Here is a 12,479-nt window from a genome sequence, read left to right on the forward strand (position 1 = left end):
CAAGGCGCAGCGGAATTTAAAATTTTCTCCTTTAATGATCCTTACGAATGGGCATGATCAGTGATAGAATCGTTACCTCTTGTGGCGATTCAAACCTTTGGTGCAGATCTCTGATAATGATCGAATCCTTTGAAGCAAATCTGCGGGGCGATCACGAACGTTGAATGATGACAACGTCTCTACTCAGTCCACACGAACGGATTCCTTCAATCGCAGTGCTAGCTGTTTGTGAGTGAAGGCTTTGAGTGAGAGAGAGAGAGATACGAAATTCCAACTCTTCAGTTGTGTTGTCTGGAGTGTGAATGCTTCTACCCAAGGGGTTCTATTTATAGAACCACTTGTGTGGGCTTCAAGCCAAAAAGCCCACTTAAGTGCATTTTGGCCCATATCTCAGAATATGCCAAAATCACTTAAGTATTTGGTACTTTACCATATTTCGTATTCTTCTTAAGTACACCGTACCTTACGATGTTCCTTAATTATTCTATCTCTCATCAATCCGTCCTTTGTGTGTGACCCTATAGGTTTTCGCGGCGTTGGCAATTATATTAAATCATGCATTTAACATAATAAACAGTGAGCGGTATCTAGCAACACATCACTGCTACCCAAGTCACGAAAATGTCATGTGATCTGACAAAACCTCCTGTGATAATAATTATGTGTATAATTACCCCTTTGCCCTTATGTCTATATTGAACACAAGGTATAGACCATGTCACCCTTGTCCAGTTCAATATTGGGCCCATAGACATTTATCCTGTTAAGCAGGATTGGCAAATTCCATCTAGGACACTCATGTCCCTCAGCATGCTTCGTGGAGTACCTATCAACTGCCTTTATGGTTATCCAGTTACGGACAACGTTGGATCAGCAATAAAGCACTCGACTCTACATCTAGGATCCATAGTGGTTTCAGGTCGAAGAGTGGTATACACTATTATCACCATGAGAATAACTTATGACACTTTGCATAACTTTCTATATAGTATTCTCATAGCGGGTCAATCCAGTATGAATATTACTCTTAATATTCATACCTATGTTTAAGACTTGATAACTCTTTATCCATGATCCATGAGACGTGATCATCAGTCTACAAACATAATAGTCTCCATGCTTTAATGTTATCCCATTTCATAATAAAGCTTGACTACGGACATTTTAGGAATAGTGTCCTTATGTTTAATGTGATCTCATGATTAAGTCATACTTGATACATTAAATGGACTATCTATTCCAGGGACTTTATTAAACAAACATAATAAAGAAAAATGCCTTTTATTATTAATAAATAATTCGATACAAGTACCAAAAGTATTGGCCTCTAGGGCTTACACCAACAACATGTACCATTGGTAATTTTCCTATCCAATCTTCACCTATAAAAATTGGAGTCGGAGTATCCAACTAAGTCACAATCCGCTCTTTTGGGGCACCATAAACCCATTTGTTGGGTGCCAGAGAGATATCTCATGATACATTTGACCGTATTGAGGTGTGATTCTTTAGGGGATTCTTGAAAACATGCAGCATGCTAACATAAAACATTAAATTAGGACATGATGCCGTTAGATAGAGAAGAGAGTCTATCATACCTTGATATTTTCTTTCTTCAACTGGTTTTCCATCTTCGTCTTTGTCAAGGTTACACGAGGTTGACATTGAAGTTGCTATTACTTTGGTCTTCTCCATGTCAAATCTTGTTAATAACTCATTACAATATTTATCTTAATTTATAAGTGTTCCTTCTTTAGTTTGATGGATTTTAAATCGTAGAAAGTACTTAAGCTCTCCCATCATAGACATTTCAAACTCGTTCTGTATAATTTTAGAAACTTCCTTAAACAAGGATTTAATAGTAGCACCGAAGATAATATCATCAACATAGATTTGAATTAATAAGATGACATGCTCATTTTGCTTGATAAAAAGAGTGTTAGCCTATCCTTGTTGAAACATGTTCTCAATCAAAAATTTGCTTAAACGATCATACCAAGCCCTTAGAGCTTATTTTAGCATATATAGGGATTTCTTAAGATTTAAAACATGGTTTGGAAAAGTTGGGTTGATAAAACCTGGAGGTTTATCGACATATACCTCTTCTTGGATGTATCCATTTAGAAAATCACTTTTAACATACATTTGAAAGAATTTGAAATTCATGATGCATGATAAAGCTAATAACATTCTTAAGGTTTCTAATCTAGCTATATGAGCATAGATGTCATAGAAATCTATTTCCTCTTAATGATTGTATCCCCTTGCAACAAGTCTAACTTTATTTGTTAAAATGTTCCCATCTTTATCTAGCTTGTTCCAAAAGACCCATTGTGTACTAATCACTAAATTAGCTGAAGCTTTGAGAACGAGTTCCCAAATGTATTTTCATTCAAATTTATTTAACTCCTCTTGCATGGCAAGAGACCAATGTTAATTGATGATAGCTTTGTCGATTCTTGTTGGTTCGGTTTACACACAAAAAAAGCCACAAAGTTACATACCTTATTAAGGGGTCGCATAATAGTGACTCCCTTGGATATATCTCTCATGACTTTCTGGATAAGATGGTATTTTGTCGGTCTCTATTCCTTTGGACTATGTAGGTGTTCTAGTGGAATGTCTAGGATTTTATCTTGAACCAGTACTTCCTCTGTGACTTGATTTTCATTTTGCTCTTAGTCAGGTTCTTGATTTTCCTCTAGATTTGTCTTTTCCAAAATACTTGCATAATCAACAACTTTTACTTCTACTATTTTAGGGTTAGGTTCGTAAAATGTAACATGGAATGATTCTTTGGTTGTCAGAGTTATTTGTTTAAAAGACTCTAAAAGCTTTGTTAGATGTGGAATATCCTATGAGTATGCATTCATCAGCTTTTGCGTCAAATTTTCTGAGGTTATCCTTCCCTTTGTTAAGGATAAACCATTTGCAACCAAAAACATGTAAGTTAGCGATACTCTAATTTGTTCCTTTGTATATTTCATAGGGTGTCCGCTTTATAATTGGTCTTGTCAAGACATGTTTCACAGCATAGCAAGTGGTGCTCATAAATCAGGTTACAAGTATTTAGGAAGATTGTCCTCATTAAGCATCATCCTCGCAAGCTCTAGTAGAAACCTATTTTTCCTCTCTACTATCCCATTTTTTTGGGGAGTTCGTGGAGTGTAAAAGGTATGTCGAATAAGATTCTTGTCGTAGAATTTTTGAATTTCTCATTTTAGAACTCTCCACCATGGTCACTTCTAATGGATGCAATGCTTACTCCTTTTTTGTTCTGGATAACCTTGGCTGGTTTCCGAAAGACAACAAACTCGTATTTTTTGTGAGATAAGGATAATGTCCAGGTATAGTGAGATAAGTCATCCACAATTATAAAAGCATAAACGTTTCTACATAGACTTACGATTCTGGATGGGCCAAAAAGGTCCATGTGAAGCAACTGCAAGGGCTAATCAGTAGAAACTATATTTTTAGATTTAAAAGAGGCCCTTACTTGCTTCCTTTTTTGGCATGCATCATATAATCTATTCTTTTCAAAATGTAATTCTGGAAGACCGTGTACAAGATCTTTGCGGACCAACTTGTTCAAGCGAGCCATGTGGGTGAGAGTTATTCTCATATGCCATAGTCAGGATTCATCCTCGTTACTTAGGAGACATACATCACTTGAAAGAATCTTATTTAAATTTATTGTGTATCTATTACCACTTATTGAGATTGTAAATAGAGTTTCATTTGATTTAGATTTTATGACCCTGCAAGCAGAAGAGCCAAAGGTTACATTGTTACCTTTGTCACATAATTGACTTATGCTAAATAAGTTATGCTTAAGTCCTTTTACCAAGAGAAATTACCCAATTGCTGAATTGGGGGACTTACCAATGGTGTCAATCCCTAAGATTTTTCTGTTATTATTATCTCTATAAGAGACAAATCCTCCTTCTATAAGAAAGATGGTGGAGAATAAGGTTTTGTCACCTATCATATGCTTTGAACAACCACTATCAAGATTCCATTTTTCATGAGTCTCTTGAAGTTCTTTACTTAAGAGACATGTCACCATTAGAATCGAATTCCTCAACTTTAATTTCTAGACTTTTGTTTTTCTTTTCTCCTTTTTCATCTATGGCAAGCCTTTTGATGTCCATTTTGTGTTCCTGCAATTTTCCGAAGAGAGTCTGTGTGTCCATAATTGCTAAATACTTAGATTCACAAACTGTAGTGGCTTTAGGTTGCCAACTACAATTTAGGTTAGAGAGTTTGCACTAGAGAATTATACAAATTTGGTCGAATTTCGGCCAAGTTTTGTCTTCAAGAGATCTTCTTGAGATTTTGATTACAAACTTTTACCCCAGGATAAGCTAACAAATGCATAGAGATTTTCAGGCTTATCTCAATAAGCAAAACATAACTTTTTCCATAAAGGATTAATAAACCAAAATAGAGATTTAAAGGCTAGTTTTTCTCAAGATCCAAACTTAATTTTCTCAAGAGTAACACACTCTCAAGAATTAAATAAACAACACGACCACTTATAAACTCTTCCTCACAAGCAAGGTTTCACTTAAAAGCATTATGACAACTTTAAGTGAAAAATAAATATTTCTAGAGAGAGAATGAGAGAAAATAGAGAGATAAGTTCCAAATAAAATGTAAAGCTTTGGAAAGTGGCATGAAATGAAGAGGAGGAAAGTCTCCTTTATATAGGAGTTGGAAAAATCATAAACAGAAATAATCCATGGGCAAAATTAATGAGCCAATTGATTGGCCTAGAGCTCTAATCAATTGGACCAGTCATTTTTAATTGATTACCTTGCCTAACATGGAAATATTTGACCGACAGTTGTTACATATCATTAAGGTGTTATCCTAATTGTCTGGTTAATCATACAGGCTTTCTCCAAACGATTGGCTTAATGTTCCAATCGATTATCGGTTTCAAAAATGTTTTCCTAATCGATTATCTTGAGTCCCTAATTAATTGGTTAGTTTAAAATTCCTTTTAAACGATAGTGGACAACTTCTTAATCACTTGGCTTTGTTTTGGAAAACATTAAGATATAAAAAAGGTTAGAAAAAGACTTTTCAGTGAGTGTATGAGTTGCCTTAGAACTTAAGAGTCATTTCCTTACTTTTACAAAAATCATGGTCACTCAAATAGACACAGATAGACACAACCTGTAGGGATTTCACACTTCCTCTCTTTCATTACAATAGAGGGGTTAGACAAGAAGACCCTCTCTTTATCTCTCTCTTTTTGTTTTGTCTAGCTAAAGAAGTTTTAAGTAAAAGTATTACAAAGTTAGTGGAGGAGGGGTTTTTAAGTTGATCAAAAGTAGAAAAGGTATATACATCCCATCTCATCTCATGTATGTTGATGACATAATGATTGCTCTAATTGATTTGTTTAGTAAGTACTCTATTACCTCTTGCCAAAAAGTGTCCTCCCCCCCCCCCCTCTTTGATTGGTGATGGTGCATATCATCATGATTCTCTTGTTGGTTGTGGTGGGATTTTTCGAAACAATTTTTCAGAATTCCGTGCTTGCTTTTGTTGACAAAGTTGCATGGTCTTCTTCCTACCTTGCAGAATTCAATGTTGTTAAATGTTCCATGAAGATAGAAAGGGATAGAGGTTGGTCCAAACTTTGGATAGAAATTGATTCGATCAATGTGGTGCAAGCTTTTCAAAAATCTTCCTTGATGCATTGGCAAGTCAGAAACCTTTAGTTTAGTTGTTTAGCTTTCTATGCACATAGACACTTGTACATTTCGCAAATTTATAGTGAATTGAATACTTGTGTCTATTTCATGCCAATGTGAATCTCAGTTGTAATTCCCTCACTGTTTTTTGACTCCATTCCTAATGGTATTAGGACGGACTTTATACAAAATATACTAAGAATGTCTTCTAAATTTTCCTTTTTTTTGATGGGTCTTTGAAAGAGCCCATTTTATAATGCTTATTTGTTCAATATAGGAGGTTTTATATACAAAACTTTTAAAATGATTGCTGTCAAAAGGTTATTATTATTTGAAATAGAATAAACCTTAAAAAAACGGATGAAGAGCTTCATTTTAGTTTTAGCTTGTGTTAAATGTTTTATCATTTTTTATATTTGTTGTTGATGTTTTCTTAAATATTTATCTTTGATTTAAATTAACGTTTCCATGATGATATGTTCCTAGGTATTATAGCATGTATTAAAATAAAATATTAGATCATATAATCAATGAAAAATTATACTCCACTTTCTCGAGGTTCATTAAAAAAAATGCACACGTAATTAGATCATGAGCACATCTAAGACCAATAAGAATAACATGAAAATGAGATAAAGACTTTGATGAAACACTTATTAAAATCTTTTATTAAGTAAATTAAAATAAAAAATACTCATTTATATTTTGACGAGTGTGCACACTAAAAAAAATGGACAAACGGGCATGTAGTGTTATATAAAAACAATAGGTTATATATACCTATAGATAAAGGGGATGCATCCTTTTGGCATGATCTATTTATTTTCCATATTTACCCTTTATACAAATTGTTTTTATCTCACACAAAAATATAGCAGTTTTAATTCAGTTACAATATAATTAGTAACCGCTGTTAACTCCCTCCCAAGCATACCACGTCTGGTTCTTTGCATACACTTGAGATAATCAGTTTTTGTTCATTTCCAATTGAGATTATTTGACGACTCACTGCCAGGATACCCAAGGATAACCACTGAACACACTTTAATCCAAGTATACACTGATCATGCCATCTATATTTGAAATATAATTCGTCATTAATTTTCTTTGAAAAGTACACTTAGTATACTCATTGGGAATCCTTTGTTTTACTCATTCAACAATTAACAAAGGCAATATATCACTCTGAAGGCAAACCCTCAAACTTCCTCTCTTTTTCATGTCTTTCAAATATTATTTTTTATCTCTTTTAGTTAGAAGAATATATTTCAAATAAATAACAACCCCTAACTCTCTTATAATTCTTCTCCTTTCTGTTCGATTTGTTTTTATTTGTTTTGAAAAATGGTCATTTTCATTTTGAATCATTTTGATTTTGAATTTGGTTAAGTTTGATATTTTTAAATTTTCTATTTGGTCATTTTTTTCATGAAGAAGTAACTGCACATGTAACTAAAGCATCGGAGAATCATCTCCTTTTTTTAAGTTTTATTTTCTAAACATGTAAATGATCATTTCTTTTTTATTGCATATCTTTTTTAAGGTTTTATCTTTGTTAATTAATTTATATCATGTAAATGATCATTTATTTTTTATTGCATGTCATGTAAATATCCAAAAACTAATGAAAGAAAGAAGCAAATTTTTAGAATTATACGTTTACATGAAGTTTATTTTTAAGGAACATGTCTTGAAGAATTATCATCTTATCATTTATGGTGTTATTTAGCATATTAGAAAGTGACGATAATATTACTACAAGTGTATAGTATTTGCCTTTTTTGCTAACCTCAACTCTTAATTATAATGTCAAGAAAATAAGTGGCAAGTGAAATATATCTATTTGTGTAAAAAAGATTGTTTATATCTATTTGTGTTTGTTTCAACATGTGTTTTTGAAAAATAATAACTTAATTGTTATATTCATGTTCAGTTTTTTTAATAATGTTTATATAGCATAATTTATAGCATAATTTTTTGGAGTAATTATTAATATGCTCGGATCATTCTTTGGATAATTAGCATAATTCCATGCGTGTAAGTTGGAGTAATTACTAATGTTTATGATGGCATGATTCTTTTGAATAATGGTTATGATAATTTTTAATAACATAATTATGACTCCATAATTCTCAAAAAGTTGGAATCTAAATAATTATGTCATCGTAAACATTAGCCAACATGTAAGATGAAACATTAGCATAATGTTCCAACCCAATATTGTTGTCTGGTGGTAGGACTGCACACTCTCGATTTAAGATACCTATTGATATACAACCGAGTTCTATTTATAGTATTCAAAAGCAAAAAGATCTTACAAATCTCATTAGAGTTGTTGTTGCAATAATTTGGGATGAAGCACCAATGACAAACAAAAATTATTTGGAAGCCTTAGATCTATCATTACAAGACATTTGTAGCAACAATGCTCCATTTGGTGGAAAAGTTCTGATCATGGGGAGAGATTTTTGTCAAGTTCTTCCTGTTGTAAGAAAAGGTACTAAGGCACAAATGATTTCAGCGTGTATTATTCAGTCTCATTTATGGGATCATACAAAGATTTTGCGTTTGCGTCAAAATATGCGATCATTGCATGATCAAGAGTTTGCAGAATTTCTTATTCGCATTGGTGATGGTGTCGAACCTACCAAAGTAGATGATATGGTGAGGTTACCTTCACATATTGCAATCCCATGGGACAGTGAACATTCCATACAAGTACTTATCCAACATATTTTTCCTAATTTAGAATTGCATGGTTGGTATGCCCCATATATGGTACAAAGAGCTATTTTGACACCAACAAATGATGATGTTCAAAAATTGAATGATATGATTATCGATCAGTTTCCAGGAGAAGAACGTATTCTAAATATGTGATAATCATAATTTATACCAACAAGAATTCTTAAACTCAATTGCACAAGGTAGTTTTCCACCACATATTCTAAAGATAAAAAAGCGTGCACCATTGATGTTGTTACGAAATCTAGATCATAGATATAGATTGTGTAATGGGACGCAGTTATTATATCGTGGTTTATTTATGAATATGTTGGATATGAAAATTTTGGCAGGAAACAATGCAGGAAAATGAGTTTTTTTGCCTAGAATTAAAATAAAAACATCTGCAAGTGATGGATTGCCTTTTGTCCTTAGTAGAAAGCAGTTTCCTGTACGACTAAGTTTTGCTATTACAATAAGTAAATCACAAGGACGAACCATTCTGAATGTTGGAATATATCTTCCACGACATGTTTTTAGTCATGGATAGTTGTATGTGGTTTTATCCAGGGGTGTTTCACAGACTACGACAAGAGTTTTAACTAGGGAAGAAAAATTGAACGAAGAAGATGGTGTATACACAAAAAATATAGTCTTCAAACAAATTCTTTTATCGCACTCGAAGGTATTTATTAAGTACATTAAAAAAATTGCTCACACGTTGATTCCCATTTTAGTTACACGACATAACAAGATTATATTGTATTCTTTATGTCATAACTAAATATAATTTTATTTTGGTTTAAGATACAGGCAAACTAGAACACGGTGAAATTTTTCAATTATGTAAGGAGTTGAGACGAAAGAATATTGAAACTTGCTTTGACATAAAAGTAAGTTATACTTAATCATTTATTTTATGTTTTTATGTTAGATATCAATTGGGTCATACTTATTATCACTATTCTTATGCAATAAATTTTAGATAGGAGACTTTGAAGATAAATGGAACACGTGGAAGGATGAACAAACAATTTCATCCATCGGCAAACTCGACAATAAGGTGTATTTACTTTTTCCGCAATACGTATAAAAATTGTTTCTTGCATTTTCACCACTCTTTCACTAACATTTTTATCATCCTTATTGAAATATGCCAAACATCTAAAAGTTTACTTTGTCGGTTGGAGTTCCAAAGTGATAACAGATAAAACACAACTTTGGAAAATTGTGAAAAGAGAAATAATATCTCAAATGATGGACATGTTTTTATTTAATTAATTTAAGAATATTTTTACTCTAGAATATTTTTGAATGCATGAATTTAACTTCTATTTGTGGTTTATGTAAATAAAATCATATATATTTACTAAGTCCATTGCTTTCTTTTTTTACCAGAAATTCAGTTAATTCAGAAACAAGTCATAATTATTGTTCTACCAAATCTAGACTAAAACAAAGTATCTCCATTCTCCATGTATTATTTGTGTCATAATAAATTATATTATATTCAAACGAGTCAAATGTTTTTAATGTATTTCTTTGATAATATGACATTTCATCATGTATTTGTAGTTTTTTAAATCTCAAGAGCGCATTGATAAAGGGATGTACGAAGAATTGATTTGAATCTTTATAAAGTTAAAAAAAAACAATATATTACACTACTTACTATTAATTTTACTATGTTTTTCTCTAAAAAAAATTCTAATTTAAGAGTCTTACATTTTTTCTTTACTGCGGAAACAATTGTAGAAAAAAAAATATTTCGAATAAAGATTTAATGTTCGACATTCCTCTTAAAGAACGTCGTTGATTACACAATATATATATATATATATATATATATATATATATTACTTTGCATGCTTCGATATAATTTAATATATCTTTGTTTACTATTTTTAAAGTGTAATAATATTATTTTTAATGCGACCTACAATAGAAACCTAATGAAAAGAAAAACATATATTTATTTTTCTCTGATGTGCGCATTAAAAAGAGCGGGGAGTGAGTGTGTGTATTATCATCACAAAGTTGATATTTTGGGAGAGAGAGAGACGATGATGAGGAGAATAAGGAACCAGAAACACACGATTAGAGAGAGAGGGAGGGAGGGAGCCGAGAGAGATAGACTATATCACTAAGTTTTTTATAAAAATAATTTATATAAAAATCAAAATTAAGGAGGCGCCAGATGCATTGGGCCTCATGAAGAGGCGCCAATGCTTGTGTTTTTTTTGAAAATAAAATTTAATTTTGCAACCAACAAGAATCAAACACACAGCCTTTGGATCACAAACCCTTCATGTTAATTTGTTTCATCATATATTTAATGAGCCATTGTTCTTAGATCATAAGAGAAAGACACTAAATTTTTATTTTAAATTTTAATATCTTAAATATATGAATTATATTCTTCAATATTTATATAATTAATTTATAATCAATATAAAACTATCCAACACCTTTCGACCGAGTATGTATAGCTGATAAAACGGGTTATTCGATATTAAATACACCAAAAATGGATTATTCGATATTAAATACATCAAAAATAAATTATTCGATATTAAATACATCAATTCAAACTATTTTGGATTTTATAAGGTTGTTTACATTGTATTATGCGTTTAAAAATTATTACCCCTCTTTAAATTTTTTGAATTATTCAACCTTAAACATATTAGTTTTTATATTAATTTTTACACAAAAATTCAAATAAAACTTCATAATATTTATTATAAATACAATTGAAAAATTATATTATTTTAAATATAATATATTTTTAAATATTATATTACTTTTTATAAATAATATAATATATTAATACATGTCTAAGTTATATAAAATAATACTTAAATATTTAATATATAAAAAATTAATAAAATATAAATACATTATAAAATAAAATACAAAATAATTGAATATTAATTTGAATATATTAATATATAATATTTTTAAAAATTAAAGAATAGAGATAAAATTTAATAAAATGAAAAAAGAACAATATATTTTTTAAAAATAAAACATTATAATAAATCAGATTTATTTTAATAATAAAATAAATACTATCAATTATTTTTTAAAAATCGTGCATAACTTAAATGAGATACTTTCTTCGTCCTAAATAATAATTTCTTTATGATATTTCACACAAATTTAGATTATAATTAATTTTATAAATAAATAAATTATATATCATTTACTAATGATATGAAAAGATGATGAAATAAAAGAATAATATAAATAGTAGATAGTATGATAAGAAAAACTTATTAATATTTAATTTATATTGCAAAACAACTTAAAATATAAAATAAAATATTTTACAAAATAGGAGTAACATATAATTTAAAATGGAAATAGCAATTTATATTGATTATAAATAAATTATATAAATATTGAAGAACATAATTTATATATTTAAGATATTAAAATTTAAGATAAAAATTTAGTGTCTTTCTCTTATGATCTAAGAACAATGGCTCATTAAATATATGATGAAACAAATTAACATGAAGGGTCTGTGGTACAATGGTAACATATTTCACTATTGATCCAATTAAATTTTATTTTCAAAAGAAACACACATAAGTGAAAAGAAATTGGGCGTGTGTCTACCATAAAAGTGGACCAATTATAATCCGAAATTTGAATTTACTTCAAAGCTAAAATTCTATGCTTTCACCACAGTTAAAAATTAATTAGGGAAATTAGATGCGGATGTTTTCATTGGTATATATAAGATATGACATGAATATTGATGTTCACTCAATAAATCGATTTATAGAGATAATTTAGATACAATTATATTTGTTATTATACAAGAGTCTGGTTCAAGTTTAACCGAACTATCACCATGTGAGAGTCAATTTTCTAGAAATAAATTAAGTCTAACAATATTTCTTAACAATTGTTTTACTATGTATATTTGATTCTAATTTGTCAAAAGAATTACTTATAAATCATTTTACTTTATTTTATTTAACTAAAGTAAAATATTTATTAATTTTTTCTATTGCAATGTTTAGTTATATGACGATAAAA

General features: G+C 30.2%; 1 protein-coding gene across 1 annotated transcript; it reads left to right on the forward strand.

Annotated features, from left to right (window-relative positions):
• Nucleotides 1-8,069: 8,069 nt before the first annotated feature.
• LOC127129963 (uncharacterized) lies at nt 8,070-9,522 on the forward strand. Its single transcript, XM_051059059.1, has 3 exons — nt 8,070-8,568; nt 9,237-9,322; nt 9,415-9,522. Exons 1-3 carry the CDS (start codon nt 8,070-8,072, stop codon nt 9,520-9,522), a joined length of 693 nt encoding a protein of 230 aa, XP_050915016.1.
• Nucleotides 9,523-12,479: the final 2,957 nt, after the last annotated feature.

The sequence above is a fragment of the Lathyrus oleraceus genome, chromosome 3, assembly GCF_024323335.1.
Source record: "Lathyrus oleraceus cultivar Zhongwan6 chromosome 3, CAAS_Psat_ZW6_1.0, whole genome shotgun sequence".
In the NCBI taxonomy this organism is placed as follows: domain Eukaryota; kingdom Viridiplantae; phylum Streptophyta; class Magnoliopsida; order Fabales; family Fabaceae; genus Lathyrus; species Lathyrus oleraceus.

Coding starts and splice junctions, on each gene's coding strand:
- LOC127129963 (XM_051059059.1), top strand. CDS start 8,070: ATGACAAACAAAAATTATTTGGAAGCCTTAGATCTATCATTACAAGAC. Junction 8,569..9,236: donor TCAGTTTCCAGGAGAAGAAC/GTATTCTAAATA, acceptor TTTTGGTTTAAG/ATACAGGCAAACTAGAACAC. Junction 9,323..9,414: donor AAACTTGCTTTGACATAAAA/GTAAGTTATACT, acceptor AATAAATTTTAG/ATAGGAGACTTTGAAGATAA.